Genomic DNA, 20,812 nt, shown 5'->3' on the forward strand with positions numbered 1-20,812 from the left:
AGTATAAAACTAAGGAAATTGGCTTTACAAATTTTACCCTTCATTTATTCGTTTAATGTCTGAAACACTTATCTAATTTATTTCTCAAAAATAAATTTCATATTAAAGAAAGTTTTTATAGAATATAAAGAAATCTCATATAAAACAAGACACAAAACAATTTATTTACTTTTAATTTAAAATTTCTTTTTAATTAGTAAAAAAATTTTTTTATAAAAACCAAAATAATACAATATATTTATTTATTTAAAAAATATTCATGTAATAAATTTGATTGAAAATAATATACAAAATTTGAAAATTTATTAATGTTTTTATTTAATCATGACTTACAACATTTTAAAAATAATTAATAAAATACTAAAATAACAAAAATAAGATTTTTATGGTTAATTAATTAAATAACAAATCAATACAAATATATTATTATAAATACAAATAAATATTTGAAGTATTTTTTTACAAAAATATGATTGTTATATTTGGAACTTTTTGTGATACAATATTTTAGGGGATAATTTTATATTATTTATATTAAATGTTTACAAGTCTATTATTTACAAATTCATATAGCTTTTAAAAATAGTTGTTACTATGAGTTTGTATTATTTTCAATGTATGTAATTTACAATATTTATCAAATTAATACTAATTTAAATAAACATCATATACATATCTATACATATCAATATACATATCTAAACTTTTATATTAAAGTTTGCCATGCCTAGATATGTATAATATAAAACAATTTTAAAAAGTGACCATTGTTCTTGTAAAAATATGAACCACATTGACCATCTTGATGTACAATTTTTTAGTTTTTCTCCATAAACAGATTTCACACAACATTTTGACATCTCTAAAAAAGCAGACATTTGAGTATGTGTATTTAAATTGTACTCGATACTACGAATTAAATCATTTGTTTTCAAAACTAATAACATATTTCTATTAACTTTCTCTAATACTTCGGTAATTTTTGGTAACAAATCTGGTATTTCTTTCTGGAAAAGATCTTTTTCATCAGAACTATATCTTATTTTTTGTACACCATTTATAATTGTATCCCATGTCCTACCAGAAACCATACAGGCTAATAATCCATACATGTCATTTACACCTAAATTTGCAGAATGCTTTTGCATAGCAACTTTATCACTATTTAAAATAGCAAGCCATAATTTAGAATATTCCCATCGGAACTTATCCGATAGTTCAGCATATAATCCATGATCTAAAAGTACAATTTCAGGTTTATTATTATTTTTTCTTATCATAATATTCCCTGGATGTGGATCTGAATGAACAAATCCAGTAATAAATATCATATGACTGTATAAGGAACCCAATTTATTACTAATTTCATAAGGATTTATTTTGTTATCTTGATAATATTTAATATCATTAACTTGTCCACCATCAATAAATTCCATTGTCAAAACTCGATTTGATGAAACATCCCAATAAATTTTTGGTATGTGTAGCCAACTATAATTACTAAATAACATTTTAACTTTTTCTGCATTTTTGCCTTCCAAATTGAAATCAAGTTCTCTAGGGATATTTTTTTTTGTTTCATCTACTAACCAATCAAATTTAAAGTCTGGAAAAATCCAAGAAGTAATTTTGACTAAAACTGACATAGTTTTTATATCAACATAAGAATTTGTTTTAACAGTTCGATGTTGAACTTTTACTGCTACTGGATGACCATTTTTTAAAACAGCTTTATGTACCTGTGCTAAACTAGCCGTACCAAGGGGTTCTTTCTCTATGGATTCAAATATTTCATATGGATTTTTCTTGAAATCTTCCTGTAACACTGTTAGAACATCTTTAAATGATGATTTCGGTGCAGAATTATGTAAAATTTTCATGGTTTTAACATACTCTTCTGGTAAAAGGTAATCTAAAGCTCCGATATGCTGTCCAACTTTTATATAAACTCCTTTATTATCACAACAAAGTTTCAATAACTGTTTTGCTCCAAATGCATGTGCTTCAGATTTTCTAAGTTGATATTCCTTACATTTTTTATCTAAATTACTATTATACAATGATTTTTTATAATGACTTCCTATTACATAAACAGTAACTGCTGCACGGCATAGACGTACAATTCCAATTGCACTAAAATCATACTCATTTGCTCTTAATGATGCCAATGTTCCGAATCCTACTGTAGCAGCAGAAACTAATTGAACAGTTTTTTTTGATATGTACATATTCCACTAATTCTGAAACAAAACACTTGGCAATAAACATAAAAAAGTATATTTCGTATGCATTCTTAAAATTTGTATTATTTTTTTTATATATAAATATTTTATTATGTACCTGAATTTGTTATTTAATAATTATATTATCAACTTTTATATATTACAAAAAAATTTAATAAAATTTTTATATTACTTTTTACCAAATCATACATTATTTAAAAGAGTTAAAATGAAATAATTTGAATAGGACTGTCATACTATTTGTAATATTATTGAATAACTGTAGGTTATGATTAGGCTCACATTCTTTCGTTCTTATTCATCATTTATATCCGTTTACTCTCTCCTAATGGGATAGATGACATTTAAAGTAATGGCAATTTCTCTTTTCGACTACTTAATGAACTTTCGATTTTCCTCATTAAAATTTTTAATAAATATTTTTATAAGGTAAATATTTTTGTAGGTAGCTTATAAAAATTCTATATTTTTAAGCGCGCAGTTTTAAATATTACTTATGATATAAAAATTATTAAATAAAGAAAGCAGGTCGCTTAAAATGAAATAAGGTTAAATTCTAATCGCTTTAATTACTATAAAAATACTATTTAAAATAATCTGATGTATTTTTTTTTTCATTTTATTATTATTCTAATTATAATAATGTGAAGTAAAAAAATCATGTAATTTAATTATATCATTTTATATTAATTCCAAATTAATTCAAAGTTTCCTAAATTATGTTTTTAAATTCTGGAAGTAATTTGTTGTTAATTTTCAAGAGATATGTCAATTTCTTTCTTTTAAATTTAAAGAGATATATGAAATAAGTAATTTCTTTTTTAATAACTATTAATATTAATAATATTGAAAATAAACGATTAAAAAAATAATATAAACCAATGATTTTAAGACAATGATAAGAATTTAATAAATAATTTTAAGAATAATCTTTAATATTCTCAACTCTACTCTTTCGCTTTGTAACATAACTTCGATTATTTTATACAATAAATTATAAAAGTTTAAATTATCAATTTAAATTAAAAATCAACCATTTATATGCTGAATTATTTTAGAAATAATTGTATTTGTTGAATAATTCCTTACTATTGAATAAAATGTGAAAATATTACTCTTAAGTATGTTAAATCTTAAGACTGTTTTCATTATTGTACTAAATTCATAACTGTTCATTAGCATAAAATACATATTTTATATATTCTTATATATAAAATATCTTATATCTTATATATAAAGCATTTTATATATTTTTCTCTAGCTTCCTTTCTATCACTTGTTCTCTATCTATATTTCTTGATCTGTCCCTCTACTTATTGTAGGCATATGAATTATTTTTCAAATAATTTCTCTAATATAATAGATCGATTAAATATAAAAAAAAATTTAGTGTAACAATACAATCATGTTCAATAGTTAGGCACACTTATATGGCCTTTAAAAGTAAAAGAAAAATATTCATAAAATCAGAGAAAATATTTCAAATTAAATTTATCTATGATCATTTATCTATGATTAAAAATAATAATTTTGTATTGAATTAAAATTATGAAATTTTTAGTATATGATGTAATTGAAATGTGTATAAAAATTATTTAATTATTTTGAAGAGAGAACAATAAGTATTGGTTATTAAATAAAACGTTAACAATAATTGTATCTTTAAATAAAAATTTTTCTACATATTCTTATATTTTTCAAAATATAAGGATTCATTAAACCATTTCATAATTTATTTTGATAGATATATCTATCCATGTGTAATAGTAATTTCAGCAAATGCAATTACATATTAGGGTGAAGTTTACAGTTTTCTAAATTTATAAATGCATTATAAATAAACTCAGAATATTAAAACTCCTTAATTAAAATACTTAATATTAAAATACCTAATATTTCCAGTTCAATTATTAAGTTCTATATCGATCATAAATTATATTGAATAAATTAATAAAAATCCATATTATAGTAGTCTTAGCATGCTAGATAAAATATTATATACTCAAATACATTTAATACATTACAATAAATACATTTAGATTACACAGTCAAAAAATTTATAGTGTGTAAATTATTATATGAATTTAAGATAAGATAAACAAAATGTATTTAATGTAATTTAATTTAATTTAAATAATATAACAAAATGTAATAAAATGTTAAGTGTGTAATAAATTTTCCTGGCTTGATAGTGAAAGTGAATTGTAAAAGTAACATGGTAGATATAAATAAATTTAGTTAAACATTCAAATATATATATTTGCACTTGTTTCTTTAAATATATATATATACATAAATAAGTTTACATGCATTAGATAATATTATGTAGGATTTAATAATGTATTTTTTACAAATGTATAATTTATAAAATTGAAATTTGATATTTGATATTAATTGCTCTTATACAAATACATTAAATAATTTTTTGATTTTACATACATGAATTCTTATGTTGCATTTATATAAATTTTTATTAATCCAAAAAACATGTAAGAATTATATTCCATGCGAATATAACAGCAAAATACTCAATATTATTGAAAATGTTTTTTTTCCAATATAAATTCATCTCAATTTTGCATCTATAGTTTATATTTACATTATGAGAAATCTAAATTTTTACAAAACCAATAAAATATTTGTATTTAATAATTTCTATAGCATCGGTTTCATATTTTATATAAAAAAATAATGATTAATGATCAACTAATATGATTTGAATTATTACCAATTTATTTCATTTTAAATATTTTCGATGTATAGCCAGAAACTTAATTGAGAAGAGGATCAATACTTCATAATTTTTAATAGATACATGAATTTTATCATTGCTAAACATTATTGGATATGATTTAATAAATAATTGAAAACTTAAATATCTTTCATTATTTTTCAAATATATAGAAAATAATATTTTATATTTCATTGATAAAATATATCTATTATATCATACAATATCCTATATTTGAACTATTTTGAAATTTAATGTTTTATGATGACAGTATTATTTTTTATCTTAGTTTTGAGTTTTTATTTGATGATTACTTCTTTCATTTCCGACACAATAAATTTCTTTAATGAAAAAATTTTATTTTACTTACACATTCAACTTTAAAACGTAATTATATACCATTTAAATAGAGATGCCTATTGTTTATTCTGCTAATAAAAATCCTTGCTTATAGTTCTCTATTTAAATGAAATTCAATTTATTGCCCTCATTTATTGTAACTTTAGATAATAATGTGTACTTATGTATGAAGTGGCTTACTTAAGTAATAGTTTCCATACTTTAACCTTTTAACTTCCATCGTACAACCCTTCCTTTAATAATTAGATGCATTTTCACTATTTTCTACATAAAAAAATCATTAAAAAAAAACTCTAGTATAAGATATGAATATAGTGTCTCTCTTTTTCTGGATTGTAGATGGCGTATAATGTTTGAAGTAGAGATATTTTGTTTAGCTTATTTAAAGTCCGAATCTAATATTTTCGATTTGTGATTTCTATTTATATTATTTTAATAAAAATATATAATGTAGTAATAAAAAATTATTAATTGTCCATGCTCTTATACCTTTCACTTTTTAAATCCGTTTTCAACTTTCAATTCTTATATTATAATTTTTATTACGTAATCCACAAATTCAAGTATTATGTTAACATTATATTATCCTTCTTTACTTCTATAATCTTTTTATTTATCAATGATAGGCTAAACTTATTATCCCTAGGATAGTGAAATGTATTAAATAAATAAATTTATTCTTTTATAATTTGATATGTAGCAACGTCACTGATTAAATTAAAAAAAACTCAATATATAAGTTTATGGGTGTTACCAATCTAATTTTTGTATAATTCTAATGAAAAACATATTAATGTATTTGATAAAAATAAAAAACTGTTATCTACATATATATTTTATTATATTAATTATAGTTTTGCTAACTATGAGCAATATATAATATATTTTTATGGGTGGCAATTTATTTTGAATCCCTTTCAGTAATTAAAAGTGTATCAATATTTATGGATTGTTCTATTTGAACTTCAGTAAATGTTAATATTATATCTTACTTTAGCCAAACGTTGTGCCATAATAAGCTGAATCCAGATTATTAGCTGTAATACAATTATTGATAAAATTCTCAAATACATTAACTACAAAAATTATGTTAGTTTCCAAATATACATTAAAATTTATGAAAATTTTCTATGTAATATACCATATATTAGTAGTTTGCATATAATCATTACTAGATATATATATATATATATATATATATATATATATATATTATGACAATATATCATCTATAAGAAATAGATGAAAACATGAATATACTCTTGCAATTAATGATAATGTTAAGATTCTTCGTACATCTCCAATTGTTTAAGATAATATTAATTTCTTATATATTATCGGAAGAAAATTTTTTTTAATAAATGATACACTCATTAAAATTCTTTTCTCTTACGAGTTATTTTGTATAATTTAAGTAATTCTAAATAATTCTTGATAATTTATGTGTACTTTTCATGTTTAGCGATCGATATGCAATTGTTATAAGATGAATTGTCTTTTGTCGCGTAAGATGTTATATTATTAATTAGTAATTAATTTTAGGTCATTCTAATAGTTTTCTGGTTATTAAAAACAGTATATTTTTGTTATATGCAGGCTATATTTAAATCGATGCTTTTACAATTTTTACAAAATAATATAAATATAATTTTATAATAGTTTTTTCAGAAATGTAAACAAAGCAAATGTTTTTATTTTATTGTTTTTCATTTTCTGATATTTTTTATTTTTCTTTCTTTTTATTTTCTAGAGAACTATAAGTCTGTTGTTAATTATTATAACTGCATTTTAATTTGTTAAATGATCATATTTTAAATTATTTCAATTGAAATTTATGTTCATACTTTTTTTAATAATACATGTAGTTTACGATATGTATTCTAGTTTACTTATAAACTATTTTATTTATAGATTTGTTAGAAATTTGATTAATTTTTAAATAAGTTTTTGTACTTTGACTCAATATTACAGATATTAAATTTGAAATTTTACAAATTATGTAGTTAACAATTTCTATAATTTTTATTATTATTAAGTATTGTTTTAATTAAATGTGAATGAAGTGATAATAAAATGTATTACTTTTTATAAATAAGTAAAAGTTTTGAATTAATTAAGCCTTATGTAGTAAAAAGTTTTTCGGTTATATTTACGTTTGTGTAGCAACTTTAATTTTTCAGGTTATAATCATGTAGTTTATTGTAAAATGAAATTATTATAAATATTTTCTGATGGTATCAATTAATGTTAATATGGAAAATTTTTTATATTATCAAAATAATTAAATAAATTTATCCAAATAATTGGTTTAATTTTAAATTTGTATTAAAAAGATTTGTTTTGTTTGATAATTGTAGTAAAATATTTCTATTTTTAAGATTTTTCATTTGATTCCAATAGGTTCATATATTTTAGTTTTCGAGAAACTTTATTGTACTAATTATTATTACAATTTTTTAACTTGTTTCTTCATTTTATTATTTGTTTATTGTAATCCCAATTATATTATATTATTGAGAAAAACTTTATATAAAAATATTTTTTTTCACAAACCTTTGAAATTTCAGGATCTACATTCTTTTAAAATTCGTAAACGTAGGGTTTTTTCTATGCTTCAATTACACATAAAGTTGTATATTTATAAAATATTTTTTTTATTGTATAAATAAATATACTTATGAATATATTAGGAAATATTTATAAATACTATTTTATTAATTTTTTATAAATTATTTTTTTACAGTTTGTTTTACATGTATACATCACACATTTATTTTAGATTCATGTAATATTTTTAAATTATAATGATTGATTTAATATATGGTCATTGGTTTCCTTTGGCGTCTCAAGGCAATATTTATTCATTAGCTACTTTGAAATCATCAAAAGGATGTGGAAAAATATTAGTTGCATCATTAAAGCGTAAAATTTATTCATTTGAATATCAACAATCAAAATGGATATTAAAACCACTCGTTAAAGAGCTTGTTTTTACATATATTCCAAGTAAATTATTATCTTATAAGTAATTTTGGAAATTAAATGAAATTCATTCAAATTATTTTAGATGGTGCTGAAATTATTGCTATAGATGCCTACAATAAGTCAAATATTGGAGATGAATTTGTTATAGGTATTACTATAATGAAATCAAGTGGAGAAACTAATATTGAACGCTATTTAAATATATATACTGAAGGATTAAGTGACGGAGAAGACAGTAATTCCTTAGAAGTTATTGCTCAGAATTGTTTAATGATTGAATTATCATATACTCCTTATCTATTATATCATACAGTAATTCCACAATCATCTGGTAGCGAGGTTAATAAAATATATCCTTATAATTTAAAATTTAAGAATGTTATAGAAATACGATATAATTTTCATCCAGTTTGTTTGGCTTATATCTGGAAATGACAATAAAATACACATGATAAAAGAAGATAAAACTAATCATAGTTACACAGAGTCACAATTAGAAAAATATTTCCCAGAATTAGATGCATTAGAAGCAATTGCATTATGGATTGATATTTATTATTATAAAGATTTTAAGAGGTAAATAAAATTAATTTGTCATTTTAAGAAAACTTATTGAAACATTTTTTTAGGAGAATAACAGCAGTTTCTTGTGAATGTGGATTATTCAAATTGGCTAAAGTAAATGTTGAAATTTTAAAAATAATTCAAATTTGGGTTTTAAGATATGATAATCCTGTATGTAATGTAAGAATATTTCCTCATCAATATGAAATAAAAAAACCAGCTTTTATCGAAGTTGAATATGGTACTATTCATATTCATATGCACTATTTAATTAAATTTTTTATTGTATTGTATTCGTAACTTATTTTTTAGATGAAAAGAAGGAATTTAAATTAAATGTTCTTTTAATTACTGGCAATGTAACAATTATATTTCAGTAAGTATATATAATTAAATAATAATAAATTATTTACAAATCTAATGTTTTTATTTTAGAGATATTTTAAATCAACAGATGCATTCTGATATAATGTTAAGTGGAAATGAATTAACATCTGATTGCATTTTGTGTTCTTGTATAGCAGATATAAATTTAGATGGTAAAAACGAAATTTTGTTAGGAACATATAAACAAGAAGTTTTAATATTTGCTTTTCTAAAAGATACTTGGAAAATAATTGACAAAAAACATTTTGATGCACCAGTTCATTCAATAAATTACATAGACTTGGCTGGTGATGGAGTAAAAGTTCTAGTAATTCTTACTCAACGTAGCGTTCATATTATGCAGGTAAAATTTATTCACCTTTAAATTTTTCGTATAAACAAATATAACTTAATATATAAAGAATACCAATTTTCAGCATAATCCTAAAGAAACGATGATCAAATGGCAAGATAAATTTGATAAATTAGCATTGTTAATGAATCTAAATAAATAAAATGTGTACAATAAAAATAAATTTTATTATATATATTTAAAAATAATATCTTCATTCATCGCTGACTGTAACTCAAGTTTAACAGGACAGTGCAAATAATAACTAAGAAGTTCTTCTGTATAACCAATTAAGAAATAATATTTAATTGGATCATATGATTTTTTGACAATACCAGCTATTCTGATCATATTATGATTACGCTTAATAATAATCTCACTAAGAAACAAAGTGCACCATGTCCCTGTTAAAAATTTTCTGATAAATAAATCTTCTACTGCGCATTCCATTGGTCTATTACCATTAATTATATTAGCTGTAAAGAAATTTATTACTTAACTCCTAACGAATTAATATATTAATATTATATTTTAAAATTGGAAGATATATTAATACATGTATTCCATGAATTCCAAGATTTTTTGTGAGCTATTTCATATGGTGGTTTAGCCATTTCGTATGTAAGTGGTCTACTTCTTTTATTAGTTATCTTATATCGTCCTGATTGACTTTTATTCATTGATAAACATGTTTGAAAAAATCTTTTTTTTGTAAATTTTGAAATAGTATACAATACCTAAAATTACAAAATATCATTTAGTATTTAATTTGTAAAATATTTAGAATAATAGTTTTATTCGAGTTTTCAAGGTTATGATAAAATATAATAAAATTACATTTGATATTTTGTTAAGATTATACATTGTTGTGAAAACAATCTAAATCATCTATTTACACAAACAAAATATATTATAACTTTGTATTTTCAGATATGAAGATGCAATTGAAAATGCGATAATTAAACCAGTAATATAAAATGTTTTTTGGTGTTTGTATAGGAGCAATTGCTTGTTTTACGCGCTCATTTCAAATTTTTGTTGAAAAAATGAGAAAAGGATTTAAAAAATTTATTCAAAATTCGAAAAATATATTCAACTGTTATATGGACAGAAATTATATATTTATAAATTAAATTTCCTGTTAATAAATGGATATAAGAATATTACAAATTATTGCCTTATTGTTTTTTCTAGTATTCGTATAACTAGTAAAATATTTTTTAATATTCATATTTTTAGTTATTATTATCAAATTTTTATACATTTAATATTTTTCAATATATTTTTTTTCGGTAATTACCTTATCGTCGGCCGTTTCTAATAATTAGTCCGTTACAATTACCGGTTCTACTTTATGTCACGGGTTTGGAACGAAATTCTGTTTATTATTTTTTGCTTCTCCTTAAAAGTGTGAACATGCCTGGAGAGATTTATAGTGTGAATGAGTTTAGAATTTTGATTAAGTAGGAAATAATCTTAAATATACTATTTAATAATTTTTATATTAAGTAGACGGATTTCAAATGATTAAAATAGTTAAAGAACTTGAATCAGATTTGGCTGGATAGACGTTATGAAAGAAACTGATACTTTAAAGAAAAATAAAGAATACCCATTTCCTTTAACCGTTTTAAAAGTACCTTATATCAACAGGCAATAGAAATAAACTATCGCCTTCAACGGTGTTCAACCTTTTTATTACTACTGGTCTTTTCATTTTTATAAGATGTTAAATTTATAAGCTCAGATAAGGAAAAAAACATCGGTGATTTGCTGTAGCATGTTATGATGGTCAACATTATATTAAAAATAATAATTGAATTTTACATAATTAAATATTTTATTTACAATTCATATAATTATATGTTAATAAATGAATATCTCAGCACTTATTATATTTCACATGTGTATATAAACACACATTTAAGTGTTTGTATTTAATTATAATTAATAAATTACATAACTAAACATTTGTATAAAAGTTTATAGAGTTATAAGTGAACAGATTATCCATGAATTTTGCAGAAAAATTATCTGCATAATATGAAATTAGTTTCTGGATATCTCCTTTTTTAAATCGTTCGATGTCTAGAAATGGCTCAATATTCTCATTCATAACAGCATTAGCTACAAAATGGATGTGACATTAAAAAATTTTATACTATCTAAAATAATAATTATAAAATTATAATAACATTTCATTATTATAATTAAGTAAAATCATAATTATAACAATAATAATTATAATTATGATGAACAATGACAATTTAATAAAATCAATAAAACATGGCTATTTGTAGTTCTGATATAAAATCTGTAAATTTTTTTTCTGCTTTTTAATTCATATATAGAATTCATATAAAATAAACAATTCTTTAAAATATTGTTAAAAATATTTTAATTTTTATAAATATCTTTGGTGACAGAATTTCCAACTGGGCATACCTAGATAGAAAAAGAATATACTGAAATCTATACAAATCTATTTATAGTTAATTTGTTTTTATTTAACAATATTTCATTTTTAAATTAAATTATAAATAATATGATTTATAGTATTTATTGTTTCAATTATAAGAAAATATATTATTTTGCATATATTTAAATTGAAAAATTGACAGTTTATAATCTAAAATAGATTTCTACATTAATATAAAAATTACCTATTAAAGTTGATATATATTACAATAATTTGCAGAAATTAATATTAAAACTTAATCCATTTATAATTTTTAAATTTATTATTACTGAAAAATTGTATAATGTACAAATTCTTTAGTAATTTTGCAAATAATTCATCGATTGTATTTCATATTATTTTTTAAATATAAAAATAAAACTGTATTAACCAGTGGAAATGGAAAAGTCATTAGTGATGTATTTCTTATGTTTTATTATACGTTTTTATTATATTTAGCATCTCTTTGAAAGCATATATACAAAAACCTTTTTGTTTTTAGATTTTTTAGAAATATCACTTTTCAGAAAGCTGTCATTTAATCATAAATATTTAATAGATGCTAAATAAATAGAAAGTCTTCGATGTATCTATTTAATTTAGGATGAATTAAATTAGGATATTTCCGGATTTGAATAGTAAATATATAAAAATTAATTTGTTATTAAAATTTAATTAATTAATACAAAACATTAGTATTTAAATTGTAATTTAATAAACAATATTATACAAATATGAAAATCGATTGTACATATTGATATTAATTACTGAAAACAGAATATAATTTAAATTTAAGGAAACTAAATTTACAATTATATACAACTATTTCAAAACTTCATAAATAGTTAATTTCTATTTTATAATTTTGGTTAAAATTCCATGCTATATACAAATGTTTGCAGCATATTATTTAAAATACATTTTCTTCACTTTTAAATATTTTCTGTACCTGCTGCATGTTTTATTAAGAAATTCTGAAAAAAATAATTTAAATTAACTGACTTTAATATAACAAAATTGAAATTAATACATTTTAAAAGATAATTTTATAAATCTAAATATAAACATTTTTGTTTTAACTTAGAAATCACTAAATAAATCAACCGTTGTCATGTTTACAATTGCCAGGTTATTTATTGACAGGGCAAATTCATTAGATATACGATAATATACATACACACGTATATATATATATATCTCAAATTTTTTTGCCCAAATAGAAAAATAAGCTTTCTTTTTAAAATGAAAAATATTTTTAATATAGGAGGTCATTTAAAATTTTTAATTTTATTTATTCTTTATTTATACTTATATTCAATAATATTAAGAATTTGTTGTTTTCAATGGCCGATAAAATTTAACTCTTAAATTTTTATAAACTTACTTTCAAAGGTTTCACAATATTTGTCAACTGTAAACCTAAGCTTCTTGCAAGAATAATAGGACTAGCAGTTGTTTTATATAATCTGTGTAGGGCATCAATAGTTAACATTGTTGGAATATTATACTTTAGTCTTATACTTTCATAATTATGCAAATAAGTAGTATCTCCTATTAATGCTCCATTATTAACAGCCTTTGCAAGAACTTCAACTAAAACTGTAACATCTCCAAATCCCAAATTAACTCCTTGACCAGCTAAAGGATTAACTCTGTGAGCTGCATCCCTGAAATATAATAGTAATTATAGTTTCAAGTATGATATAAATTAACGAAATATATTCATCAGGGATGAAGAAACTATTCAAATTTTTGTAGTAATTTAAACAGAATTATAAAATAATTACAATTAAAGAATAATTAATAATGACATAAAACTATATTATGAAAATCTATGAAAAATATAAAAAGAATTTTTATCTAAATTTTAATGAAAATAAAGTTATTTGTGTAGTATTAGAAAACTTATCAATAATAAATATATTAAATATGTTGATTAATTTAATATAAAAATTTAAAAATAATAAATACAATATTTTTATGAAGTCATACAATTTATATTTTTGAAATGAAATACATGTATAAATTAATATAGATTTTTAATTAAGGTAAATTTGAAATTATAAGATTTTAACATTTTTATTGTTTAATAGAAACAGTATTTAAGCTAAATACCACAACAAATTATTTAAATTTAGAAACTGTAATTGTTTGAATATACATAATTAAAAATTTTGTTAAACATATTACATATTATATTTTATTCATAATACAAATCTATTAATATTTAAAGATTAAAAAGTTTATATTAATTTAATATGATAAATCTTATACAATAAGAATAATAATACTATTTTGTTATATCTATGTAATTATTTATACTAACCCTACTAAAGCAACACCGGGTTGTACGTAATGCAAAGCATGTCCAAAACCTAATGGAAATGCAGCTCGCGATCCGTCAACAATACCAGCAATTGAAGGTTGTAATTGTCTTGAAACTGCAGATGGTAATTGAAAATTCTCAAACAATTTTTTAAAAGCTTGCATTCCACATTTAACTAACTCATCTTTTGGATATACTTTCAAAAAAGCATCATTAAGATTATCAATAAATTCTTCTTCGGAAATTTGCAATAATCTTTTAGCCTCTTCTGTAGTAATGCACCATACTAGGGAGCATAATGAATTGGTCAACTGCAAAATAGGTTTAGTTTTAATAAAATTTATATTTATCAAATTATTCAACACATTTGCTTTTTTGAAATTACCTTTAAATTGAATGCTTTAAAATTATTAAACCATATAACTTTACATAAATTATTTGAAAAACATTGTATAACTTAGAATACAGTTGTTTGATATTATATCATTATCAATCATTTTTAATATAAGTTTTAAAATTTATTTGAATTATATTAAAATGTAAATATTAATAATTAAAATATTTTCGTAATAAATTGTAAATGTAATGAGTATTAAATATTAATACTTTATTTAAAAATATTGAATCATTTGAGAAATTAATGTAAAATGAGAGAATATTATACAATTTATCATAATATAATTACTCTTACCGGTAACAACGCGATAGTACCATTCGGTAGAAATCTTTGCCATGCTACATTTTCAATCGTCTAAAACAAAAAAAAAAACTTTATAAAATATAAAAATTTGAAAAATATAATGATATAAAGAAAAAGTAATCAGTGTTAAAAATAATCAAATTATTTTATTACAATAATTACTTTATTAACATTTCGACAAGTTCTAATAGAAATAGTATTACAATAATTTTTTTAATTTAAAATATTAAAATATGATTATTAAAATATTAAAAATGTTATTTAATAGCATATAATAAAATCTAGCATGTAATACAATTAATTGTATTTATTAGAAATTCCTTAAATTAATTTTTATAATTTTACAAAGAAAAATTAAAAGCCATTATATTTGGATTTATGTTACTAAAGGATTTTATACGGTATTTTTAATTTTATAGCTTAACAATAACAACCTATACCATTTTCGATTCGTTTAAAAATTAAGTAAATATAATATGAATTATATAAAGAAAATTATATATAGAAATATATGGTTATTTTATTACCTTTTTTTCATTCATAATAGTATTTGTACTCTTAAAAATAACATTTTTATTAAATATTTTAAATTACTTGAACAAATTATTATTATCGAAAAAATAATAAATTGTGTTATTTTTAATACAGACGAGAATAATAATTATTACAATAGATAGTATCCAAATATAAATTATTGCATTTTTATGTTTATTTTGTATTTACGCAATATACAATTAACTCTGAAAAGAAACTTCCTTTATTCTTATTTTGTTATTTTATATTATTTCATCATTTCTTCAATATTTTATTTTGAGAAGTATACGTATATTTTAGTTTAGATAAATATGACGTATGTCATCAATACGTACTTCGCATAATTTGACAGTAGCAACGATACCCATTTGATCGTAATCCCAATCAACATATTTCACACCCATTGCATCTCGAACCTTTGACATTTGTCCATCTGCACCAATCTGAATTCATCAATTATAAACTTTTAGTAAAATAATTATAATAATTATAATACGAAAATATTAGATTATATATATAAATATTTCTAATCTGAATATATTAATAATTAGTAATTAATTATTAATATTAATAATTCCGAGATTTTATAAAGTAATGAAACAAAAGCAAATATGGAAAATAGTATATAAGAAAAAATTCCAATATTGTTCAGAAATAACTATAATTTGTTTTCATTGTTTAATGCCTATATTTTGAGTGCAATATTATTTTTTGGCCATACATTTTATAAGAAATATGCATCTTGCCTTGATATTAACGATAATAAACATCATATTTTTAAGATAATATTTTATCCAACAGAATTGTCTAATTCTTTAAAATTAAATAAACATTATTTGAAAATCTATATTAATAATAATAATAATCCATGTCTTGCCATTAATGATTTTATTAGCTAGCTTATTATATTCAATTAAATTATTATTAATTTATCTTCTTGATCCTTATGTTCTTTCAAATGAACTGAAAAAATTCATTAATCTTTTGTGACTTCGTAACAATATTATAATATGCTGAAAATCCAAAAATATACCATATATTTTACATTTAAAACATAAGAATTTTTAATTGTACCATTTTAAAAAAGTAATTAAAAAGAAATTGAATTAAATTTATTATTACACTTAATGCACAATTAGATAAATTTTTATGCTATATTTCGTTAATTCAACATAATAAGAATTTAAAATATATTAATTCTCAATTAATAAGAAATAGTCATTTTTATTGAAAAGTATAAATTTAGCTATTAAAAATATTTTACGTATTTATTATTTAAAACACAATATATTATGTTATAGGCTTTTAAAACTAATATAATTGGTAAAATAATAAAAAGATTTTCTCAAAAAGAATTCAATATACGATACGTATTGAACAACAATGAAACAAAAAGCATATTATTTTATCATACAAAATATATCAGATGTATTATCATAGATTTGTGGGTTAGAACAAATCATTAATAATGGTTATAAATTAAATCATGAAATGATAGACTTAATACATTCTGAAATAATTCATACAACTAAAAAATGTAATAAATTTTTTTTTTATTATAATTATTTAAATGATCTATATTTAAGCATTTAAGAAAATTATTTTATTTAGAATTTCTTATTTTTATATAACTAACTTTAAAACGTTTCTACTTTATCTATTCTTTTTGATTTTAGTTTAATTTGTAAACTTTAATGCAAATATTTTATATTTAATGCAAATATCGTATATGATTAAACAAAATTATTGTAAACAAAATTATGGTAAGAATATTTAATTATTTCATAATTTATATTCTGAAAAATTCAATATTATAATTTTTATATTTATTTTTCTATAAATAAATAACTTACTATTAAAAATATATTCAAATTTAACGTAATATCGATAATTTCTATCTATTTTTTACATTTATTGTGTTACATAAAGTATAATTAGGTATATTGTAAATTAAAATAATTAATATTTTTATTTTAATATTTTGAGTTGTGTAGTTTAAGTTCGGAGAAAAAGCTTGTTTCATTACATTGTTTAAACTAATAATGTAATGAATATATTAAAATAAATATGTTAAAACTTTTTAAATATGAAAGTTTATATAAATAAGTCCCAGATTTAGACAAATTCGTGTAATTTATTATATAAAGTAATAAAAATGTTTTATTATAAAAAAAAATTCTTTCCTTTAAAATATTTTTGAATATTCTTCTAATATTTGCTTAAAAATATTTTTTTCTATTTGTGTTAAATCTAAGAAAAATGTTTTTGCATAGTGTTATAATAGTATCTAGTCTGGTTTTCTTTAAACCAGTTCTAATTGGTAGCATCATATTGTTGATATTGAAGTTTTTATTGTCCAAATTGAAATAATAGTAGCTATTGAAAGATTTTTAATATTTGAAATTTACATTGACTACACAAATACATCTTACAATCAACTTTTTAAAGTTGTTATTATTTTAGAATTTGGGTGTGAATTCAATGTTTTACATAATAACTATAAATATTATATCAAGTGATTTTCAATTATCGTTGAATTAGAATTTAAATGAATTCAATTGAATTTGTATTTAAACATAATTTTTTATGACAAAACATAATATGCTAAAATTCTATATATGTTAAAAATTTTTGTTGACATTATGTGTTGTTCTTTTATTAAATCTAATATAAAGTAGTCAGTGTACTAAAACTTTATTAGTATTTGATCTTGACAAATTAGTAAGAACAGAATTGGGTGTATTTTGAAAATTAATGATTCCACATTAGATGCACTATCATTAAAAGTGTTAATTATTATCAACCAATAGACTCTACTTCAATATAAACAAATTTAGCAATTATTATAATGATTTAATTAAAGCATCATCATCAGTACAGCATAAACGTTTACTATATTAATAACTTAAATATACTAAGTTAATAAAAAATTTTTTAAGTATAACTTTAAAGAAAATACATAAATACTAACCAATAATTTAGCTTTAAAATTCTCCCCACTTTTTAGAAGAATATTTGAGTCAATTCCAATGTTATTTGATAAATTAATATGCTCAACTTTTGCATTATTAATTATTGTTACTGACTTTTTTTTTGATAACTGAGTATGAACTGCATGCAATAGTAAATCATTTTCAACAATATACGCCAACGCTTGTGATAAGTAATCATCATTAAATGTTAACATTGCATCTGAATAAGCATCCCATATCTATAAAATATATTTATTATGAATAATATATATTTATATTAAATTATAAATATTAAATAGATGAAAGATCATTTGATTAAAAATAAACAAAACTTTTGAAAAATACTTCCCTGTTTAATAACTGTCAATAACTTATTTTTAACTGTGTATGCTTAACATAAATAACGGTTAATTATAATTATCTCAAAAATAATTATTTAGATGCCTTGAAACACATCACCCGAGAAACATTCTAAATATAATTTAAAATAATCGAAACTTTCTTTAGAAATTGAAAGTGCGATTTTTCTTTATGAAATTTTAATTATTTTAATATAGATGCATTTTTTTTAGTAATTTTTATTTAAAAAATATTCAAATTGTAAATTACTTTTAAACTCGAGTTTAAATAACCAACTATCATACTTTTGATATATATATATTTCTCTTATTAAACAGGAATAAATGACAGATATGGTAAAATTTTTATTCAGTTATAACAGCAAATACCTATTATGTTTAATAATTAATAAATTAAAAACCTCATGTTTTCAATTTCTTGTGCTTAAAATGCTTAAATGTATAATTAATTTAAAAATTTGCTTTTGAAATTATATTTTACAAACAGAAATATTAAATTATTATTAATAATTGTCTACAATAAATATGTTCAGAAGAAATATATTTAATTGACATTTAATTATACAATTATATTATATTCTTGACTTCATCTTAATAAAAACCTATAAAACAATCTTTTTAATTTTTACCAATAACAAAAATCACTTAATTTGTAATATATATTTCCAATAATTTATTTATATATTGCAAAATATAATATTCATTTCAATAAAAATGTTATAGTTATTATGATATACTGTTAAAAGATATGTCATAATAAAATGTGAAAATAATTATGATAAAATATTAAGTTATTTTTTTTAATTTTATAATAGAAAAATCTTACCAATATTACCAATATTAAACAAATTTGATTGTATATATTTGATTGTATTGTATATGCACATATAATAAATATAAATGTATACACTGAATATTACCTGCATTTTAACAATTGGAGTGAACCTATGAGATTGTATATGTTTCCATGCCCCAATATTTGATAATAGTAACTTTGAATATTTATTTAAAGCAACTACTCTATTTGAATACTGATCATTTGAAACATATTTTTGCTTATTACCAGCTTCGAGTAAAAGAATCTTTTTTGACTGTAAACATTTATTATTTGCTAGAAACATAAACTATATTAATATTTTACTATTACATTTGACACAATCATATTTATGAAATCAAAATAAATTTTTTTATAATACTAACCTAAAGCACATGCTAATGTTGTTCCAACCATACCACCTCCAACAACAATAATATCAAAGGCCTCATTATTTGTCTTTTGATTGAAAATATTTCTTACTATATGGTTAGGTCCAAAAAAAATAGTATTTTTGTATGCTTTTGTTATAAACGATAAAGTATTGTTAGGTAATGAATACTTCGTATAAATAGCAGCCATTACTTTCATTTTATTTCATCAAATGATTAAAAAAATTATTCAAAGAATGGGTGAATAATATTAAAAAATTAAGAAATAGTTTCATACCAATAACATTTATAGAGATGTGTAAATAGTTCATAAATAAACAAATATTATTATCAGGTAAATCAATGTTATTTTTTAACTAAATGAAATTGTTAAAAATTTTATATATTGTTTTTTCAAAATGCTATATATTGCATAAATCACAATATAATTAAGCATTATTTACAAAATATTTATAATACATTTATTTTCTTAATTTATAATATTTTTTAAATACAACTAAAGGTTGATAAATCTACTTGAATAAAAAATTATACTTTCGTAAATTACAGCTCGGTAATTTACGATATGTTTTACCACATATTTTAGATGAAAGAGTTTAGGTTTGGAGTTCATACTTGCTATACGCGTGCGCAAGATTTTAATACATTTTATGTTT

General features: G+C 20.4%; 4 protein-coding genes across 4 annotated transcripts; 1 reads left to right on the forward strand and 3 right to left on the reverse strand.

The window, feature by feature from the left end:
• Positions 1–698: 698 nt before the first annotated feature.
• Positions 699–5,417, reverse strand: Adck1 (aarF domain containing kinase 1). The gene is made up of 2 exons (XM_011507455.1): positions 5,345–5,417; positions 699–2,253 (listed from the first exon to the last, which is right to left on the reverse strand). Exon 2 carries the CDS (start codon positions 2,226–2,228, stop codon positions 699–701), a length of 1,530 nt encoding a protein of 509 aa, XP_011505757.1. The 5' UTR covers positions 2,229–2,253; positions 5,345–5,417.
• A 2,703-nt stretch (positions 5,418–8,120) lies between these two features.
• Positions 8,121–9,768, forward strand: LOC105368105 (kaptin). The gene is made up of 7 exons (XM_011507020.1): positions 8,121–8,340; positions 8,402–8,658; positions 8,729–8,895; positions 8,949–9,124; positions 9,196–9,259; positions 9,319–9,613; positions 9,687–9,768. The coding sequence occupies exons 1-7, from the start codon at positions 8,139–8,141 to the stop codon at positions 9,762–9,764; spliced, it is 1,239 nt and encodes a 412-aa protein (XP_011505322.1). The 5' UTR covers positions 8,121–8,138; the 3' UTR covers positions 9,765–9,768.
• A 2-nt stretch (positions 9,769–9,770) lies between these two features.
• On the reverse strand, positions 9,771–10,332 carry mRpS24 (mitochondrial ribosomal protein S24). Its single transcript, XM_011507021.1, has 2 exons — positions 10,158–10,332; positions 9,771–10,077 (listed from the first exon to the last, which is right to left on the reverse strand). Exons 1-2 carry the CDS (start codon positions 10,279–10,281, stop codon positions 9,791–9,793), a joined length of 411 nt encoding a protein of 136 aa, XP_011505323.1. The 5' UTR covers positions 10,282–10,332; the 3' UTR covers positions 9,771–9,790.
• Positions 10,333–12,927: 2,595 nt separating this feature from the next.
• On the reverse strand, positions 12,928–20,501 carry Coq6 (ubiquinone biosynthesis protein COQ6, mitochondrial). Its single transcript, XM_011507022.1, has 9 exons — positions 20,434–20,501; positions 20,151–20,348; positions 19,871–20,061; positions 18,591–18,830; positions 15,955–16,062; positions 15,077–15,136; positions 14,386–14,696; positions 13,444–13,726; positions 12,928–13,033 (listed from the first exon to the last, which is right to left on the reverse strand). Exons 1-9 carry the CDS (start codon positions 20,465–20,467, stop codon positions 12,992–12,994), a joined length of 1,467 nt encoding a protein of 488 aa, XP_011505324.1. The 5' UTR covers positions 20,468–20,501; the 3' UTR covers positions 12,928–12,991.
• Positions 20,502–20,812: the final 311 nt, after the last annotated feature.

This window comes from Ceratosolen solmsi, unplaced genomic scaffold, assembly GCF_000503995.2.
Source record: "Ceratosolen solmsi marchali unplaced genomic scaffold, CerSol_1.0 scaffold6, whole genome shotgun sequence".
Taxonomy (NCBI): Eukaryota; Metazoa; Arthropoda; class Insecta; order Hymenoptera; family Agaonidae; genus Ceratosolen; species Ceratosolen solmsi.

Coding starts and splice junctions, on each gene's coding strand:
- mRpS24 (XM_011507021.1), bottom strand. CDS start 10,281: ATGAATAAAAGTCAATCAGGACGATATAAGATAACTAATAAAAGAAGT. Junction 10,078..10,157: donor TTGGAATTCATGGAATACAT/GTATTAATATAT, acceptor ATTTCTTTACAG/CTAATATAATTAATGGTAAT.
- Coq6 (XM_011507022.1), bottom strand. CDS start 20,467: ATGAACTATTTACACATCTCTATAAATGTTATTG. Junction 18,831..19,870: donor CTCCAATTGTTAAAATGCAG/GTAATATTCAGT, acceptor TATATTTTATAG/ATATGGGATGCTTATTCAGA. Junction 13,727..14,385: donor CCCGGTGTTGCTTTAGTAGG/GTTAGTATAAAT, acceptor ATTATATTTCAG/GGATGCAGCTCACAGAGTTA.
- Adck1 (XM_011507455.1), bottom strand. CDS start 2,228: ATGTACATATCAAAAAAAACTGTTCAATTAGTTTCTGCTGCTACAGTA.
- LOC105368105 (XM_011507020.1), top strand. CDS start 8,139: ATGATTGATTTAATATATGGTCATTGGTTTCCTTTGGCGTCTCAAGGC. Junction 8,896..8,948: donor TATTATAAAGATTTTAAGAG/GTAAATAAAATT, acceptor ACATTTTTTTAG/GAGAATAACAGCAGTTTCTT. Junction 9,614..9,686: donor GTAGCGTTCATATTATGCAG/GTAAAATTTATT, acceptor ACCAATTTTCAG/CATAATCCTAAAGAAACGAT.